The 19,887-nt window shown below is 48.0% G+C and overlaps 1 protein-coding gene across 7 annotated transcripts in view; it reads left to right on the top strand.

Annotated features, from left to right (window-relative positions):
* The window catches only part of FOXN3 (forkhead box N3), a 345,077-nt gene that overhangs the window by 318,651 nt on the left and 6,539 nt on the right, over nucleotides 1-19,887 (top strand). For all 7 annotated transcript variants that reach the window (XM_037130198.2, XM_037130204.2, XM_037130202.2 and 4 more), the window contains one exon: nucleotides 3,470-3,575. In XM_037130198.2, the coding sequence (XP_036986093.1) occupies nucleotides 3,470-3,575 (106 nt within the window). The remainder of the gene's footprint in view (nucleotides 1-3,469; nucleotides 3,576-19,887) is intronic.

Raw genomic sequence — 19,887 nt, forward strand, 5'->3', positions numbered from 1 at the left:
AGCTCCCTGGTCCCACCCCAGCGTGACTGACAGGTTACCGACCGGGGAACAGAAGCCACATGACAGTGGCTGTTGTTCTTTTGGCAACTTTGTGACCAGGAAGATGGCCAAATCCTTCCAGCATAGTCTGGCTTTGTTCTCATTTTGTTCTGAATGGGCTTTCGGCTCACCTGGAATGGAGAGAGCCTGGGCTGCCTCGGGCTCACTCCTTGGATGTGGTGCTGCTGATGACAATAACACAGATAACTAACGTATAATTTTCTAAATAATAGTGTCTTTATTAACTCAGTGAGGTCTCCAAACACTCTGGGAGATAAATACCATTTTTGGCCCCCTTCTTACTTAAGTAGCTTTTTCAGGGGACACAGGCGATAAATGACAGAGACGGGACGCAGACCCAGCTCGTCCGACACCAGACTCTGGCTCTGAGCCACTGTGTTTAATTAACGTCACGTTCCCCCTCAGAAAGCTTTAGTGGTTTTCTCAAGATCCATGGGGTAAAATCCAAATGCATCTCCCTCCCGCCAGAACTGTATGCTTCAGCAGAATTAGTTTTTAGTTCCTGTGTATGGTGTGCTTTTCGTCACTTCAAGCCTCGTGTTCGTTGTTCGTCTGCCTCCAGGAAGTCTTCCCAGAGACCCCTGACTTTGGGCTGGGTGTCTCCATCCCTCACACACGTAGGCGTCCTGCCTCAGCCCTCACCTTCCTATACTTTCACTGCTTCTCATCCTCTTTCCGTCCCACTGACCTGTGCTGGCCCTGTGGCCCCTTCACCTGATATGTAGGCAGGAACTTGTAAAAGACTTCATCCATTAGTTGATGTGAGCTGTATATGGGACGGTCATAATTTTTACTGCCAAGATTGATGAGTGTGGTATGGGTTTTAAATATTTATTTACCAGGTGGTCTGCTCTATCCACTTCGCTTTCTGCTCCTGGCGGGATCCCAGTGGCTGATACAGTAGGCAGCAGCGTGAGCGTCGGACTGAACGTGGTTGTCTGCCGTTTGCGGAGAGGACCACACAGCAGAACAGTTGAAAACCCTTTCCCTCCACCCCTAAAACCAATAGAAAGCCCGTTCTTTCAGACAACACACACCTGTGGGCAGGCCCCAGCGTTCTGCTGGGTTTTGCATGTCTTTCCTTGAGAATTCTTGATATTTTCTTCTCAATGTTTTATGACGTTAGTTCTTATATTTAGGTTTATGACCCAATTCTAATTAACTTTCATATATGGTATGAGGTTAGGAACAAGGTTCTTCCCTCACCCCCAACAGGACTGTCAATCATTCTAATTCTCCTTTTCCCCATGGTGTTTTCTTGATACTTTTGTCAACAACTACATGTTGACCACATGTGTGGGGATCTAGGTTTTCCATCCATCCCTATGTCAGTACTTCCCTGCCTTGTAGCTTTACAAGAGGTCTTGAAACCAGATTGTGTGAATCAGGTAATAGACACGTTAGAGGGTCTTTCTTATGGGGAAAGAGCAAACTAAGCAAAATATGCTAAGTATGCTAATCAAGTAAGCAAAGTATGCTAATCAGCTGCAATGTCATCACGTTATAACAGGTCTCATGCTTTTAAGATACTTGGCGAGCTCTGATCAGTGTAGCTTAGTGGATTGAGCATGAGCTGCGAACCAAAGGGTCGCTGGTTCAATTCCCAGTCAGGGCACATGCCTGGGTTGCAGGCCAGGTCCCCAGTGGGGCCCACATGAGAAGTAACCACACATTGATTTTTCTCTCCCTCTTCCTCCCTTCCCGTTTCTCTAAAATAAAATAATAAAATCTTTAAAAGAAAATAAAAGATACTCGGTGAGTGTCCTGCCTTTGGTTATCTATTATTATCTGAAATCAGGCTAATAGTAAGAGGTGGGCAGGAATGTCTGATTCCTAGTTAAGCCCACTCACAACTAAATCTGGTAAGAAACAGCAGTAATAGTACTGACTTCAGGCACTAGTTTCAATTTTATACCCCGCCCCCAGTTTTTGTAAAAGCTGGTAACAGGAGCCTTCTGCCAACCCGTAACCCAAGTGGCAAAAATGCTAGCAGACACCCCAGAACACCCCGCAATCCGCCTATAACGTTACCTGTATCAAGGGTGGACATCATCCTGCATGATGAAAGGTTTGGAATATTTATGCACACATTCTCTCAGAGACCTAAAATTTGTCCCAGTAAAAAGTTGTATGTGTTTTGTAGAAAGTATTCGTCCTATATAAGTCATATTGGCTTTAAAAATTTAATATCCAAAGTAGTTTCCATTTTGGAATATATGATTTTCGAACTTTTTGGGGGGTGCAGTCCTTGAAAAAGCACAGTTTATTCACCTTGTTTCTGTGTGGAACCGTGCCGGGGTCTACAGGAACACAGCCAGAGCTCGGGGACGCTGGGGCGCTGGTGGCGAAGGGGTCTGAGTGAGCACTGCTCAGGGCGTGGAGAAGAGATTGGGGGGGTGCACAAAGTCCCTCAAGAAGAACGGAAATTAAATCCCAGGGGCACCAGCGTTCTCACGCCCGGCCCCCCAGACACACGGAGGGGTGCTGGAAGTGCGGTCAGAATATTTATCTGACCCACAAGAAACCGCTTCTGGGCCGGGGGGACAAGGAAAGTCCACTACCAGAGATTCCCTGGGGTTGCCCTGTTGTGTAGACCCTCGGACAAACGCAGTGGGTGTGAAGCCACTGTGAGCTGGTAGGAGAATGGACAGGATCTGGTGGCCACTGACGAGGATGGCGTAGGGTTGGGTGGGTTGGTTAGAGAAGGTGGAATGTCGAGGGCACCCAGGAAATTGGCCTGGGGAGAAGCTTCAGGAAGGAGCAAGTCGGGCGTCCGGAGTGGGCCTCGGCGACCCGGAGGCACAAGCCAGGGCCTTGCTGCCCACCCTTCCAGCCCAGGGACACCACCGCACCGTCCTCTGGCAGCAGAGATACGGGGAGGGTGAGCCGTGCCATGAGCGCTGAGGTGCCACGTGGTGTGTAAAGCCTGCCGTGCTGTCGTTTCTGGCTGTCTTTTCCTGTTGCTGGACTGAGGACAGGTGGAAGGGCGCTCCCCACCTCTGACCGTGACTGGAGAAGCATGAGGCAGTGCTTCCGTTCGGCACTGGCCCTGCTGGCCCCGAGTCCTCGAGATCTTGATAGGGCCTGACGGGTGACAGAGCTCCTGTCCATTCGGTCAATGCAAGGAAACAGTGTTTGAAGCGGTTGTAAGCTGCGCGTCTGGCCTGGCCGGCCGAACCCCCTTGCTTGAGGAGCGGTGTCTTTGCGTCTTTCTGTCTGTCTGTCCGCTCTCGGCGGCGCCGGCTCTGTCTCCATGTGCGTGTGTCTCTGCCTCCGCTTGCTCTCCGGGCCTTTGACTAGCTCGCCGTCCTTTTTCTCTTTCTCTCTCCATCCAGACCTTCCGGCTCAGAATGGAGGAAATCTTCACAGTGAATTCACGTGCGGTGTCTTTTTCCTTTTTCTTTTGCAGTTCCCCCAGGAGTGATACAAAACGGAGCGCGGGCTCTGAGCCGAGGGCTGTTCCCCGGAGTCCGGCCACTGCCCATCACTCCCATCGGGATGGCGGCCGCCGTGAGGTAAGGGAGGCGCGCTGGCCAGGCCCGCCCGGGGGATGGAGAGGGCATCGTGTGTCCCCGGGGGCCACTTGACAGGCTGGGGAGACCTGGGCTCTGAGCAGTGAACAGGATAAACCTGGTTTGGACGCTTGAAAATCAAAGTAACGCCCAGGGACCCCAGTCTAAATGCCGGCTCCTCCTTCTCAGACCATCCAGTTATCCTGGTCTCCCTGCGATGAGGAGATGAAGGCAAATCACATTCAGTTTTTTGCTTGTATTTGTAATTCTGAGAAAGCACGGTGAGGTGGGTAGAGGGAAATGGTGAGCACGTTGTTCATTGGACTCTGGACCGAGGGGCCTGGCTGTAGACACAGGCCTGTCCCTTCCCGGTCTGCTGGCTTTGGGTGGACGTCTGATCTCTCTGCGCCTCAGTTTCCTCCTCCAAGAAGCTCCTCTGCCTCCTGCGAGGGGCGGCGGTGAAAATCAGATGCAACGTCGTGGTCGAAATGGGCTTTGGTACCAGGCCTGCAAATAGGAGGGGGCGTCGTTTCCCTGCTTCTGAGAACCAGGTCAGCCACCAAACCAAGAACTCTTCCTTGGGAGGGCGCTCTCCTCCATCCCCTCCCTCCACCGCCAGCCCGGACTGGTCCCCCACCCACCTGAGAACCTTCCCGTGCACGTGCACCCGTGTGGGTGCCTGCTCCCGTTTGCTGTGTCTCCCTCCACCCACCCCCACCCGCCACTGCCAAGCCAAGCTCCTAACAGGTGTCTCTCCAGCCACCTGCAGAGCCTTCCACGCCTCCCACCTGGTCACCCAGACGTCCTCCCGTCCCCTGGTACCAAATGTGGAGCCAGTGTTGGCCCGTCCTGTTCCACCAGTGTCCTCTGTTCGAACGTCCCTCCGCCTTCTCGCACGGGCAGCCGGCCTTCGAGGCCTATCAGAGACCTTTTCCCCACACGGCCTCTGACCCGCCGTCACGCCCGCGCTCCTTTCCTTGGACCCGTGCACCTGGGCCCCGGTCGTGTCCCTCTAATGAGGGACCCTGCGTGGTAGAAGCTCCCTGTCTCCCTCGTCCTGGGTGGTCTGCTTGCTGAGGACGGGGCGGGGTCTCCCTCACCGGACGGACGCCTCGTGGCTCCGCACGGGCCTGGGCCGCCTGCCTGCACAGCGTCGTCGCCTTTTCCCAGCACTTGTGGGTTAAGTTCTCACCCACAGGCCGTTTTGTTTTCCTAGTGTTCCAGGTCCCAAGGGAAACCGACCCAGGGAGCCCCTTCAGGTGGGGCCCCAGGGAGACGCGGGGTCCGGCTCCCTCACGGAGTCAGCCGCCTGGAGCTCCTCCTCTCGCTTGTGTCTTTCTCCAGCAAACCAGCCACCTCTTGCCAGGATCGAAGTCACTTGATCTCCAGGGCAGATGCTGGTGTCTGGAACCTCCTAAGGAGGGAACCTGGAAGGAATTAGACTAGGATTTCTGCTAACCTGACATGGTGACACTTTCCAAAAACGCACGAAAAGGGCCTTTTTGTGCAGTACCTTCCCTCGTTGTTCTTAGATCAGTGCTTCTCGGGCCCGTAAGTGGTAAGCCCTTTCATGAAGACAGAATACCAACACTGTGTCTCGCAGTGCAAGAGAGGCATCTTCTTTTCCACTTGTAAAATCTTCTCTGCCTCACCTGTCGGTGGACCTGATGGGCTGGGAGGGCCTTGAGCCTGTAGACTGTGTGCCTGAAGGGCAACGGCGTTTCCGTGAGCAGATGCTAAGCACAGACTTCCAGGTTGTCGTCTGGAGCTCCTTTGGGTGTCCTCTCGTCCCTGTGGGTCCAGCCATCCCCAGGGACGGACATGAGAGAGCCAGGCAGGGGTGGGGGGACAATCCTAATTTAAATTATTACCCTCCTACCGTATGTTATTGCCAATTTTACTGACTAATACCCTCAAGAGGCATATTTAAAGCACAGATTTTCTATTTGTGGTGAGAAGATAACAAAGGACTACAGTGAAAGAGGGAAGCCTTGTTTGTGGCTAAAAATCCAGCAGTGCCTCGCTCCGGCCCCTCCCACAGTCAGAGACCACAGAACAGCTTTCAGGTCCAGTCCAGAGACAGAAAACACAGTAGGTGATGGGGGTGCACACAGTGAGACTTCAGTGTAAAGAACCACTGACCAGGGAGAAGGTGTTAGCTGAGTAACCAGCAGCATAAAAGGAGAAGTCAGGGTATCTGGGAGCGAGCCCATGCAGGAAGTCCATGCAGGAAGCCCCCCAGGGCTGGGGAAGCAGGGAAGTGGTTGGGTGGTGGTCTCCCTGAGCTGGAACTCGGACCTCGGGGCAGGCCCCGCCCAGCTGAGGCCGGCATCTCTGTGCTCACAGCAGGGACGTTGGGAGGACCAGAAGGGTCTCTGAGGACAAGAAGGCTCCTGATGACATATGTGCCTCTGAGAGAACAGGAAGAAATTGGGTCTCCGAGTGCAGGAAGAACCACAGAGTAGGTTCAGCAGCTGCCACAGGAACGAACCGCCGCCACAGGAGGAGACGCACCGGAGGGAGCGTGGCCCTCCTTCCTCCTCCCGCTCCGCAGTCTCTCTGGGCACCTGTCGTCCCAGCCCAACAGGCAGCCAGGTGGGGCAGCTGAGATGCGGCTTGCACAGCCCCAGCCCGGCCCCTTCGTAGGAAACCCTGTGGAAGGGTGGGTTTGGGGCTGAGTGACGGTAGTGTCTTGGTGGCACCGTCTGCCACTGACTCAAAGCCTGCCTGCCACTGAAGCTCGAGTAGCCTGAGAACGATCTTCCTGGGATCATAGGAGTTTGGAGCAGAATCATTTCAACCAAGTTTGCTGAAACGAGACAGGTCCCCTTTGGAATAGAGCCAGCCAGTTTAAGAAAGCAGCCATGCATTTCCAGCTCACAGTCCAAAGGCTGCATCTCCCAGCCCAGTTTGATGAGAAATTGGGCAGAGATGTGTTGCAAGCTCTGTAAGGTCAGCGACCCTTAGTGTTAATGCTTTTGCCTTCGTTGTGTCTCCAGTGCCTGGCAAATGGTAGGTACGGAGATGCTTTTAGAAAACAGTGAACATAAACCCAGCCACAGAGCTATTTGCAGAATCAGTAAGTGTGTATCATTAAGATGTGTTTGGGGGAGAAAATCTTACTTTGCTCTTTCACATTCATGGCCATTGAAATGTCTTTTTAGTTGGGTCACGTGTCAGTTGACCCAAATTCAGCCAAGGTTAAAAGGAACACAGTCTCACATAGACTAAAACAATAGCAAATGTCCTCGGCCAGACCACATGAGGTGGCCCAGGGTGCCTGGGGGTGTGCAGATGTTCATGGTGGCCATCCCTGTCAGTTCAGCTGGGGCCAGAAGGAGGCCCAGAGAGTCACTGCACCCACAAAGGACCAATTTCCTACTCTGCGTCTTGTGACACGTTTTCTGTGTGAGTCTAAGCAACTTCTCCTTAAGTGAAAATATTTGTCTTTCCAGGATTTTTTTTTCCCTCTACTGAGTGGCAAAGGCCATGTTTGTTTGTCTTAACTCTGAAGCCATTATTGACACAGATGAAGTGTTACTTTTATTAGCTGATCATTACACAGCTTGTATTTGCTGGGTTCCTTTGCATATAATTATGATGGGAAATCTCCTTGTAAGAGTATCTGTCAATAGTGTAATTGACTTTACAGTGTTGACTTTTTACTCAATAACCTCAGAGATTGGCCCATCCTTACATGTTGGAAACCTGCTTATTTTTAAATCTGCCTGGGTGTAGAGTGCGCAAGACACTCTCCTCAAAATAACCACTCACGTGCCCAAGTGCTATGCCTGTGTCTCTGGCCCTTTTCCAGTGAAACTTCTTACAGAGGATGCATAGACTGGAACAAACAACCAGAGCCCTAGAACTGCTCTGGTCCTCTTGGGAAATGGGAGCCCCACGCTTCTTACATTCCTGGCATCTGGGCTGCCTCTCGGGTAGGGGCCCTGGACCTGGGCCACCTTGCTTTCAACAGTTAGAGGTCTTTTTGACCCCCAAGTGACCACTCAGGTGGCAGGGAAGAGTTAAATGCCCAGGGCCTGCCAAGGAATTGGAGAGAACTGTGGGAACAGGGTTCTTTCTATGACAACAGAGCCCAGAAATCACACACACAAGTGTGGGAACTGAGTTCCCTGGGTTTGTGTCCTGATGGGCAAGTTGACCTGGAAAGATCAGCCTCACAGATTTGTTAAGATTAAGTGATGTTCCCAGCACATAGTAGGTTTATGTAGGTGTTTGATAAATAAGGTGGAAGAACAACCCCATTCAGAAATGGGCAAAGATCTTGAATAGACTATTTCTCCAAAAAAAAGGCATACAAATGGTCAGTGAGTGAGCACATGAAAAGATGCTCACAACCTCTCTCATCATTAGGGAAATGCACACCAGACCTACAGCAAGACACCACCTCGTACCCACTAGGATGGCTCCTATCAGAAAATAACGCGTGTTGGTGAGGATGTAGAACAGGTGCGGCCCTCTATGGGGAATGGTGTGGAAGTTGCTCAAAAAATTAAAAATAGAATTACCACATGGTCCAGCAATTCCACTTCTGGGTGTATACCCAAAAGAATTGAAAGCAGGGTCTCCCGGAGATGTTTGTGTGTCCATGTTCATGGCGGCATTATTCACGACCCAAGCACCCCTCAGCAGGTGGATGAAGAAGCAAAATGTGGTATGTGCGCGCATGCGCAATATTACTCAGCCTTAAGAAGAAAGGAAGTTCTAACATATGCTAAGTAGGGATGGGCCTTGAGGACATTATATTGAATAAAATAAGCCGGTCGCAGCAGGACAAATACTGTAAGAGAAGTCAGACTCACAGACAGAAAGCAGAGTGGCGGTTGCCAGGGGCTGGGAGGAGAGGTGGGGAGGGAGTGTTTCAATGGGTATGGAGTTTCCGTCTGACACGATGCAGAGCTCTGGAGGTGGCCGGTGCTGATGGCAGCATGGTATTAGGAATTACTAAAGGACAGTGAGTAACGGGGAGGGCTTTGTGCATTTATCCAGCCTGCCCTCCGGAGACCTCCCCAGGTCACCTTTCTGGGCACTTCGGACCCAGGAGAAGGCTTAGAGCAAGCGTGTGAGGCTTCCTGCAGGACGTTTGCACATGTGTGGCCAAACCGCTGGTTTTGAGGAGCTGCGGCGGGAGGCAGGACCCCAACTCTAAACCATAGCATGTTGTAGAATTATAACGCAGTGCCGCGTAAGCCCCGTCCAGGGCTGTTTGATTTTATTTGAATCTCTTAGGACCTCAAGTGAAAACTTCAGTTCCCATGGAACATGAAGCAAGTCAGGAATTAATGGTCCTATTTATAATACAAAACATTAATATTTAAGTGCCTGTCAAAACAGAGTCATAAGGAAAACCCGTATCAGCCTAAGATCTGCTCCTTGAGGAGATGTGTGTAACAGGTTTAAGAAGCCAGCAACCCTGGCATTCAGGTTGGGTGTGGTCCGATTATGCAACTGGAGGGAAAATTTACCACTGAACCTTTTTGGTGTTCTACTTTGTTTTGTTTTTCAAGCCGAAGCATCTGTCAGCTTTTGTCTTCTGAAGTCATTCTTTTAAGGCAACTCTGAAACTCAGTATTAGATTATGCTGAATGTGTGATGGGAGGAAGAGGAGGAAATACTAAAGGGAGAGGTTAAAGGTAACAGGAGCCCTGGCTGGTGTGGCTCAGTCCATTGAGCACAGGCTTGTGAACCAGGGGATCGCCAGTTCGATTCCCAGCTGGGGCACGTGCCTGGGTTGTGGGCCAGGTCCCCAGTGGGGGACACACAAGAGGCAACCACACATTGATGTTTCTCTGTCTCCCTCTCTCCCTCCCCTCCCCTCTTTCTAAAAATAAATAAAATCCTTTGACAAAAAAAAGGCAACAGGGGAAAAGGAGGGCAGTGCACCTGAGCTTGAGTTTCCACTGGGCTCCTGTCTATTCTTGTCTTTGCCTTTGGCTCCTCTGGTCCAGAAATCTAAACAATGACCAGTGAACTTAACTGTGTGAAATTTGCTCATTCTACAGTTGCTTCTCGTGTTTTATATCCACAACATTGGTTAAAGCCTTTGAAAGTCCTGCTGACTTTCTTTTTATTGTGTCTGAAAATCCTTGCAACTCCTGGTGATTCTGGGATGTGCCAAATGCAAAACTATGGCTGGAGGAGAGTTTTAGGATTATCTTCCTGTTCTGTGATCTGATGCAGAGAGGGGTCACACTTATCTCAGTGGTTTAGGGGGACAGTGTGCAGCTCACGGGAGAAAACTGTGCCCCCAACCCCACCCTGGAGATGACCCATGAGGTGGAACTGATAAGACACTCATGAATCCATCATCTGACTGAAAAATGAAAACATCACTGATACCTTTGTTTGCCCTGAAGGGTAACTGCAATCCCAAATTTTGTATACATGGCAAAGCAAAAAAGGTTTACAGTTGTTAGTGTGCGAAACACAAGAGCTTATCCTTCTAATATCATATTATTCTCCGTAAGAACAATTGTAAACCTACTTTTGCCCACCCTGTATACTGCATCCATATTTAATCTTGCTCGCTTTTGTGCTTTAATGTAACTGGAAAAATACACTGTATATGTCTTCTTTTCTAACTTGCTTTTTACTCATTACTAAGTTTATTCTGCTGCATGTAATTATAGTTGAATCATTTTCACAGCTGTACAATATTCCATTCTGTGGTTATACCACAGTGTGTGTGTGTGTTGTAAGATATTTGAGTCATACCTTTGCAAATACAAACGATGCTTCTGTTGAAATTCTTTTATACACCCCCAGTTTGATTTAGGATTCATGTGCAGGTGTAGAATTGCTGGTTGGTAGAGTGCACGCATGCTCAGCTATACAAAGAAAGTGTCAGGAGCATTTACACCCCAACTGGCAGAGCATGATGGTCCCATCCTCTGCATCTTCACAGATATTTAGGAGCATCACACTTTATTTCAGCCAGTCTAGTGAATACACAATGGTATCTCATTGTGCTCCAATTACCATTTCCCTTGTTACTAGAGGTGGTGCATGTTCCCATGTATTCAAGCGGCTATTTGAATGTAGTCTTTGATGGGTTGCCTGTTTATCATTTTGCTCATTTTTCTATTGGGTCGTTTCTCTTTTTCCTAATCTTCTTAGTTCATTGTATATTCTGACTGTATATGTTGCAAATAACTTTTCTAAGTTTGTGGGTATTTCACTCTAATAGTATTTTTTTTGATGAACAGAAACTCTTAATTTTCATGCTACTAGCCATTTTTTTATGAAATCTGGTGTCAAAAAAATCCTTACTCTGAGATCATCCAGTCTTCTATAGTGTTTTTCTTAAAAAAACTTATAGATTTTTCCTTTCACATTTAAGTGTATAACTTACCTGGAGTTATTTAATAGTATTTTGCCTTTTTTTTTTTTTTTTTTAGAATTCTTGCAAAATATACTGCCTTGGTAATTCTAACAATATCTTCTATAAAGAATGATGGGGAGTTTTCTTCCTAATTCTTATCTTTTATTTTTCCTACCCTATTGCATAGTTCAGGATCTCAGAGTAAAGTAACGATTATAGACATCTTTATGTTGCTTCTTATTTTAAAAGGAGCTATGTTATTGATTCACAATGAAAGAACATTTATTAACAGCTTTTAAGGAAATATACTTTATCATAACAAAAATTCTATTCCTAGTTTGCTATATTTTATTATGAATTAAATATGAACTTCATATTTTAAAAGTTTACTTCTCTTAAGATAACTGTAAGTTTTCTTTCATTGTTTTGCTGTGGTGACTTACATTATACATTTTACAGTTTTGAATAAACCTGCACTTTTAAATACCTGCTTATAACACATTATATTTTTTAATGTACTGCTAGAGTTGGTATGATAATATTTTATGTATGAATAATGCATTTTTGTTTACGCCCAGTGTTTCTCCAGTGCTTTCTTTGTCTAGTTTTAGTGTCAAAGTTACATTAGTCTCATAAAATGAGTTGAGTATTTGCTCTTAGATTCTCTGAAGGACTTTATGTAAGACAGTAGTAATTTATGTCTGATCAAACTTGCTTGTAAAATGGCCTGGGGCTGATGTTTTCTTTGTGGGACAATTGTTAACTATTGGTTTAATTTTTGAGTGATTACAATATGGCTTATTTTTTAAATTTCTTTTTGAATTCCTTCTGGAAGCTATAGGATTTCTGTTTCCCCTAAGTTTCCAGGTATATTCCCATAAAGTTATGCATAATGCCTCCAGTCATCTATTTAAATATCTTTTGTAATTGTGTCCCTTTTGTATTTATTTCATTTTATCATCTCTCTTTTTTGTTTCATCTTGCCATAGTTTTGTTTGTTTTTCTCAAAGAGTCAACTCTTGGATTTTATTAATTACCTGTATTTTGTATCTCGTCTCTGCTTTATTCATTTCTGCTATTTTCTTTATAATTTTCTTGTTCAGATTTTTTTTTTTTTGGTCTGGATTGAATGCTTTTATTTTAAACCTTTTTTTTTTTCTGTAAAAGTTTGAAGTTACCATTTACTTCAAATCACTACTGCTTAGTTATAACCCATTAAGTTTTGATACCTTTTATTTTTATTATTGTTAGCAGATCAAAGTATTTTCTAATTTCCTTTTTTATGTTTTTTGACCCATTGGTATTTTTAGAAGTGTCTTTTTAAATTTTCAAACCTATGAGGAGGTGGATGTTTCTTGATTTGGTTTTTAGTAACCTCTTCAACATTGATCCCTAACTTCAGGGCACCATGGTGAGAAATGGATCTGTTAGATACTGCTGTTTTGGAAGTTTTGGAGATGGGAGGGCTTTGTGGTCTGGTATACGTCAGTTTTTATAAGTATTCTGGGTACTTCCAAATAATATGCCTTCTCTCTTATTAGCACATGCTCCACACATATTTATTAGGTCAAATCTTCTAGATTCTAAGATTGGGGGAGGGGGGCAGGGGCTAGTCAGCTGAATAGGAAGGGATGGCATATTCACATCTCCCAACACAGTATGGATTTGGCTGTTTCTCTTTGTAACGCTTTCCGTTTGGGGTGTTTGTATTTCCAAGCTACCTAATGGGAGAAATTCATGTTTAGAGCTGTTTTATCTTCCTGGTAAATCGAACCTTTATGAATGTTTAATGACTCTCTTTGTATGTAGTAATGATTTTTGCCCTAAAAACCTATCTTCTGTGGTTTTAATATAGCTACACCAGCAGGGAATGATAGTGTTTTCCATTCTTTCACTTTTAACCTTTGTCTGTATGTTTTAGGTTTGTCTCTTGTAAAAAGCATGTGGTTTTTTTACAAGAATGATCTTGTATGAATGATCTTTACCTTCTAACAAAGAATTTTAGCCCATCTTTAATGACATTTTTTATTTATTTCTGCCATCTTGTTCTGCATTTCTGTTTGTCCCTCTTCTTCCAGATTCTGCTTCCCTTCTGGCATTATTTGAAATTGGTCAGGATTCTCCCAACTCCTCATTCCTTTGGTTTTTGTTTGTTTTCTTTTTCCTTTCTAATGGTTGAGAAGTTGTACATTTTGTTTCTCTTCTTTGAGTGTTGATCCTGGGACTTTTAACATGAATATTTTTAAATGTTTGAAGTTAGTATCTTTAACCTTCAGATCAAGACAGATCCTTGGAATACGTGAACTTCTGATCTCTACCTCGCAGATGCCAGGCTTGCTACATTTGCCGGGTACTTTGGTCCTATTTCAGTTTCTTTTCCTTTCTTTTCTTTCCTCCCCATCCCGCCCCGCCCTTCCCCTTCCTTCCTCCCTTCCTTCCTCCCTTCCTTCCTCCCTTCCTTCCTTCCTTCCTTCCTTCCTTCCTTCCTTCCTTCCTTCCATCCATCCATCACTGGTACATTATAATTGTGTCATTCAGTCAATACTTCATTACATTTTCTTTGATTACCATTACTTCTTGTATCTCAAACCACCTTTTTTGTATCATTTTCCTTTTTCCTGAGGTATATTCTTAAACGTTTCCTCTAGTTTCTGCAATCAGTTAAAACCCTGGCTTTTTGTCTGAAAATATATTTATTTTGCTCTATCCTTAGGGGTAGTGTTAGTGGATATACATTGTAGGGTGGCCGTTATTTTTTCCCTCTCACGCTTTGAGGATGTTGTTCCACTTTTATTTGTTTCACTGATTTATCTTAATTCGTACCCATTGTTGGACATGTGTATTTTGTTTCTGTGACTTTTCTAAGTATTTGTCCTTTTTTCAATGCTGTGCAGTTTGACTGCAATGTGTGTAGACATGGATTTCTTTTTATTTATTCTCCATGGGGTTTGTTGGCTTTCTGAATCTTCTCTGTTTTTCGTTTTCAGTCTTGAACTCCAGGTAGAGTTATATCTTGCTATATTCCATATTGCCCAGTCTGTCTTTCATATTTTTTATCCCTTCGTCTCTCTCCACTGCATTATATATAGTATAGTATCTTCAGGTCTGTCTTCCAGTTCCCTAATTTTTTTCTTCCAACTCAAATTGAGGTCTTCGATTTCAGGGTTGATGTTCTTCATCTTTGGAAATTCTATTTAATGCTCTCCCAAATCCACCAGTTTAGTTTTAGTAATCTGTTCTGCATAATATGTTTTATTTCTTTTATTTCATTACACATACTCTCCATCTGTGTTTAGCTGTTTCATTATTTGTAGACTTCACAGTTTAAAATCTGCAGGGTTTTTTTTTTTTTCCTGTTGCCTCTTTCTTATAGTGGCTTATTTCTTTTGTCTTTAATGAGTTTTGGATGATGAACCTATGTTTCTTAACAGCTCATCTGTGGGACTTCTTTGTGGCCTGGCTTTCAAGTTAGAATCTGCCAACTATTTTCTCCTAGTGGGCACTGCAGGGCACTTTAAATTTAGCTTGTGGTCTTTTGTCCACACAACTAAATTTGGGCTTCATAGCCACAAGACTCTTCAGGCTTGTGGTTAAGAATTCTTGGGAGGCTTTTCTTGTCTCCAGCCCCGTCTGGAGCCGAGGTTATGGCTGACCTGATTTGTGCTGGCTGCCTGTGAAGGGTGGTTGCGTTTCCCTGGGACCCCACCCAGGGGTCCCCATTCTGGCACCCTAGGTTGTTACATGATGTTTTCACAGGTATCTATTCCTAGTGGCCTGTTTGCCAGAATGCTTGCAGATTTCAGATTAGGAGCTACTTTTTGAATATTTGCTTCAAATTAATCTGTGGAAATCCTAGTGGCCTAAAATCAAGTTGGTTTTTTCAAGAGAGGATTTGCTTTATAAAACTTCTGCTGGGAACCTGGGGACCACTTCAGCGCCCCCTCTGAGGGGCCACGGTAATGCAGCTGCCCACATCAACCTTCCTTCTAGTTCCTGCCACTCACAGTGAAGTTGGGCCCTTGTCCCACCACGAGCGTAAGCATTTGCTCCAGGGAAACCCTGGCTTTCTTGGTTGTGTGTGGCTCACATTTCAGAGTAGGTCCCTTTATTTGTCACGTTGGAGTGTGAAGCTCTTTTGGTACATGTGAGCCTGTGTGTGTCTCTGAGACTCCCCTTCGTGCAGTGACCAGCACTGGCCTGTGCAGCTGTTCCCTCTCCGGATCTTTCGTATGGTAAGCAGGAGGATGCCTTCCGAACATCTTCCCTCCGCCCGCCTGCAAGTGGAAGCCTCTGTCACCTGTCTCTTGTCTCCCCCTCCGCTTCTCTGGTGGGCGGTTGTGGACAGGACCGCCGCTCCAGCTCCAGGGCCGCAGGGACAGTCCTCTTAATCCCACCTGTGGCCTGAGGTCAGCATTCTCCGGTAAACCCTACGAAGGACAACTTCGCCCTCAGTGACAGCCTCCAGGTCGAAAGCCGTCAGTGCCAGAGAGGACCCTAATGCCCGGGCGAAAGGTGGAAGCATCGTCACGTGCCGACTGGACCATGATGAAACAAGTGGAGAACTGGTACAGCCCCAGCTGGTGTAGCTCAGTGAATTGAGCACGGGCCTGTGAAGCAAAGGGTCACCAGTTTGATTCCCAGTCGGGGCACATGCCTGGGTTGCAGGCCAGGTCCCCAGTAGGGGACACATGAAAGGCAACCACACACTGATGTTTCTCTCCCACTCTCCTTCCCTTCCCATCTCTGTCTCTTAAAAAAAAAAATAATGATGATGATGATGATAAATAAACAAACAAATAAATAAATACATAAATTTTTTAAAAGAAAGAGCTGGTACAGAAAGCAGTAGGTCGGCTATGTCTGATCAGGGGCTGTACCTTAACTTGTTAGTTGTGGGCATTGCTCCTTCTCGGCCTGAACTAATGTGGCCTCTCCCCTCTCCTTGATGAGAGAGTGAATACCCGGTGTTCATTGGAAATCACTAAAACGTGGCTTTGTTGCAGCTCAGCAAAGTCGGGTGGCTTTAATTTACCGCAACGTGATAACTTTGAGTATTGTTACTTATAAATTCAGTTAAACCAAAAGCTGCAGGCATCTCAGATGCAGTCTGTGTTCATTTGAATGAAGGCCATCGGCGGAGGTGGTTAGGAGTTTACCTTCAGACGAGTTCGGGGCGGCTGGGTTCTCGGTCCAGGCCCCCGTAATGACCGCCCCTGCGGGGGGGAGGTCCTGACGCCAAGGCGGTGCGGTGCCCACGTGCACGGTGCCGCGTCCTTGTTCGTAACTGAAGGCGCCGGTCACTCCTGCTGAGTTTGTGCGTGACTGTGGATTATGAGCCCAACTAAAATCTCAGGGAAAGTTCGTTTTTATCAGGTGAGAAAGAGATACGTTTATATTTTAACTTGAACTCCCTGAAGCTACATCTGTGTATCTGTTTTCATCCAGACGTGTTGTCAGTGGGTGTCTTGGTTTCAAGGGAGATGTTTCAAACTCTGGCTTGAATTTCCTGCTTGGATCATCTTGGAGAACTAGCTGGGCCACCTTGGGCTGGTCACGGGGCTCCCCGAGTGTGTTTGATCCAAGGTGGGGGGTGTGGACTCACTGTTGGTGCGCAGTGTGGAGTTAGGGGTATCCGAGACCTGCGTTGCACGGTCGTGATGCGTGGGTCGTGACAGTGACTTTCCTTTCTCCTTTAATTCCTGTGATGTCCTTAAGACTGCCCCTCAGTCTGGTGTCCTGTCATCTTCCAGTACCTCTCCTAATAGAGTGGAGCTAAAATATTATATCACTGCTTTCATTCCAGTGTATTTTTCCCGCTCCCCACCCCATACTTATTATTGAAAAAAATTTTAAACCTATGGAAAGAGAAAGGAGAAAAAAAGCACAATAAGCACCAAATGCCTTTCACCTCAGTTCACCTGAGAATTAGGTTTCTGCACCACTTGCCTTATTTCTCACTCGTTTGCTCTCCTGGTTCACCCCCTCTCCATCCACAGGTGGTCAGGGGGGTATCAACTTAGTGGGTTCAGTCACAGCCCATGTTACTGAAAAGTACAGATGCGGAACTGAATGGACCAACTATTTTTTTCAGATTTTATGTATTTATCTTTAAAGGGGAAGGGAAGGAGGGGGGAGAGAAATATCAATGTGTGGTTGCCTCTCATGAGTCCCCTGCCGGGAACTGGCCTGCAACCCAGGCATGTGCCCTGACTGGGAATCGAACCTCGATCCTTTGGTTCGCAGGCCCGTGCTCAGTCCACTGAGCTACACCAGCCAGGGCTGAATGGACTTTTCTAAAAGCCTAACATAGCCCAGTTCACTTGTCCACGTGTGGTGGGTTCGCTCTGAAACTGTTCTGTGCTAATTCAGCATACTCGTTACTGAATTAATGTTTAGATTTTACGGTACTTACCTGAGACAACAAAGATCAAGAGAGGCATTATACAAGACTTTCTTTTCACTTGCCTTCATGACTATTAATAGCTACTTGTACCTGTATTAATGACATTAGCCAGGTTTCAAGTTTGGTAACACCTCAGAGGAATCCTTCACCAGCCATCAGGTTACCCAAGACGGAGCCAAGACACAGGAAGTCTGCAGCAAACAGGCGTCTTGGAAGCCATTCCCCAGAGCCCAGGGGCAGCGTTTACAGGCAAGCCCCTGAAGATTTGCTCTCTCCCGGGCCTCTTTGTTCTTACTGTATACTGCCTTCCCTGACGTCTCCTGGGCCAGTACAGAGAGAAAGCAGCACCGCTCAGGGTAAGCGTGTTGTAGCAGCGAGCAATCTGACGAGAGAGGAGACCAAGTCGGAGTCCCCCCATACCCACGAGAACTGTCCTGCATGCTCCGGACGTCGCATTTTAATCACCCTGCGCTGTGGGGGGCGGGGGCATGCTCTGAAGGTCAGGGACAGACACTGCTGGGGTGCAGACTAATAATGTCTGTTTGTCTTGCAAGCCAGGTGCTTTCTATGAGGACCGGGGAGGAGGTGGCACGGCCCTGGGATCAGAGAGTACAGGACAGCCTGGGGCCCTTCTGGAGCCTTCAAGGGCGTCACTGTGCAGACGTACGCACCGCGACTGGCGGGGTTGCCCGTGACGGTCCGGAGGCGTCTAGCTCAGGTTGAACTTTAATTCTGGTTCTCATGCATTTTGCCGGTGCATGTCACCACCAGCTTAAATTTAGCAGAGCATCAAAAATGAAGGAGGCCCCTTGACCTCTCTCCCTGCTGCACCATTTACAGCAAGGACTCTCCCCCCCTTTCGCCTGCAATCTGGGCTGCAGCCAGGGTCTTGCTGAGCCTCGAGGCCCCCGCAGATGGCAGGAGAGAAAGGGGAAGGGCTCACAACTGTATCTCACTGGGGGACCTGACCCCATAGCCTTTTCCACCACCCCTGTCCTTAGGAAGTGAGCGCCTGATAGGGTGCGCTGGGGGAGATCCAGTCATCTTCCCGTGCTCTCTGCCACACAGTTCCCTCTGCTGCTGCCTTCTACCTGTCGTGTGTCCCTGCTGTGCCTGGCACGGTGCTAGCCACTGGGGACACCTCAGTGACTGCACCCTGACTTACAAACCTAACGCTGTAACGGGGAGCACAGTCATGGACCAGGTCATCACGGGATGATAGTGGGAACTTCTGTCTCCGGAGGACTTAGACTTAGGGTTGCGCAGGAAGGAAAAGTGTGCTTGTGTCGCCCAGATCGCCTAGGAATGCATCACCAGCTGGATGAGTTTACGAGAAAGAGGGTGGGCACGGTGCAGGACCGTGTCTCCTCCCTGCCCCAGACCTTCCCCTCGCCTGCACCTTCAGAAGCCATGTCTGGCACAGACCTTTTGCTTGCGTCCTCCCCTGCCCCCTCCAGCTGCACCTCCCCTGCTGAGAGGATCTGTCCCTCTGCTCGCCGACCCCCCTTGAGCACCTGCGGGCTGCCAGGCACCGTCAGAATCACGGCATCCTGACGGAACCAGTGCCCACCCCAAGGGGCGTGCAGCCGCCCCGGGACTGAGACGGGTCACAGTCCTCGCTCTCTGGGCAGGTGCTGGTCCACACACCTACAGGCACTCACTCACGTCCTCGGCCCAGTGACCCCGTGCTGTGGGTGTAACTGCCACCCCTGCTTAGCTCCTAGGGACTCACCCAGGGGGTCAGTGTGTCACTAGACGTAAAGAAATCATTGGAGACATGATGGGTGCTGTCGAACCCTGATGGGGATGGAGAGAGAGCAAGGGACCGAGGCAGGGAAATCAGCCCAGAGAGTCAGACTCTGGTTCCAACCCCAGCTCCGCTACTTCATAGCTGTGTGGCTCCCAGGAAGCCATTGAACATCTCCAGATCCTTCTTCCGGCATCTAGAAAACAAAGCTGCTCACGCCTGCTCTGCAGAGCCGAACGCGGTCCCCTGTGCAGACTCTGCCCGGCACCACGCGGGTGCCGCCCACTCTGCGGTGTCCCCGGGGCCTGCTTCTCGGACCGTCAGCGTCTCTGTGACAGTGTCTGTGTCTGACCCCTCCTCAGGTGCCTCCCCCAGGACTCTCTGTAAGGCCGTGCGTTTATGTGGGGTGTTCAGTGAGTATTTGCAGAATGAAGGAGTGAGGGGGGTGGCAGGAGTGAGGGCTGCCACCAGCGCCTGGCAGGTGCCCCTTTTCCCTCAACCCCGGATTCCACCCTCCGTCCGACCAAAGGCTCCTGGCGGAGCAGGAGAGCGGGCGTTCCCTCTGAAGGGCCCGGCCACCGTGGCCTGGCGGTGGCTCCTCCCTGGTGTTGGCAGGCACGCGAAAGCCCATACAGCTTGATTTTGATGGTTTAATTTAACAGACTGTGCGTCCACCGCAGTCACTTCAAAAGAGTGTTGGTTTGATGTCTCAGCCGCACAAATTGAAAGAAAATGCCCGTGGCAAGAACACAGGGGTGTCGGGATTCAGGACCCTGTTTTCCAAGCAGGTGACCCAGCTGGCCGCTGTTGTCACGCTGCCGGA

This window comes from Artibeus jamaicensis, unplaced genomic scaffold (assembly GCF_021234435.1).
Source record: "Artibeus jamaicensis isolate MK-2021 breed Jamaican fruit bat unplaced genomic scaffold, CSHL_Jam_final contig_444, whole genome shotgun sequence".
NCBI classification, from domain to species: Eukaryota; Metazoa; Chordata; class Mammalia; order Chiroptera; family Phyllostomidae; genus Artibeus; species Artibeus jamaicensis.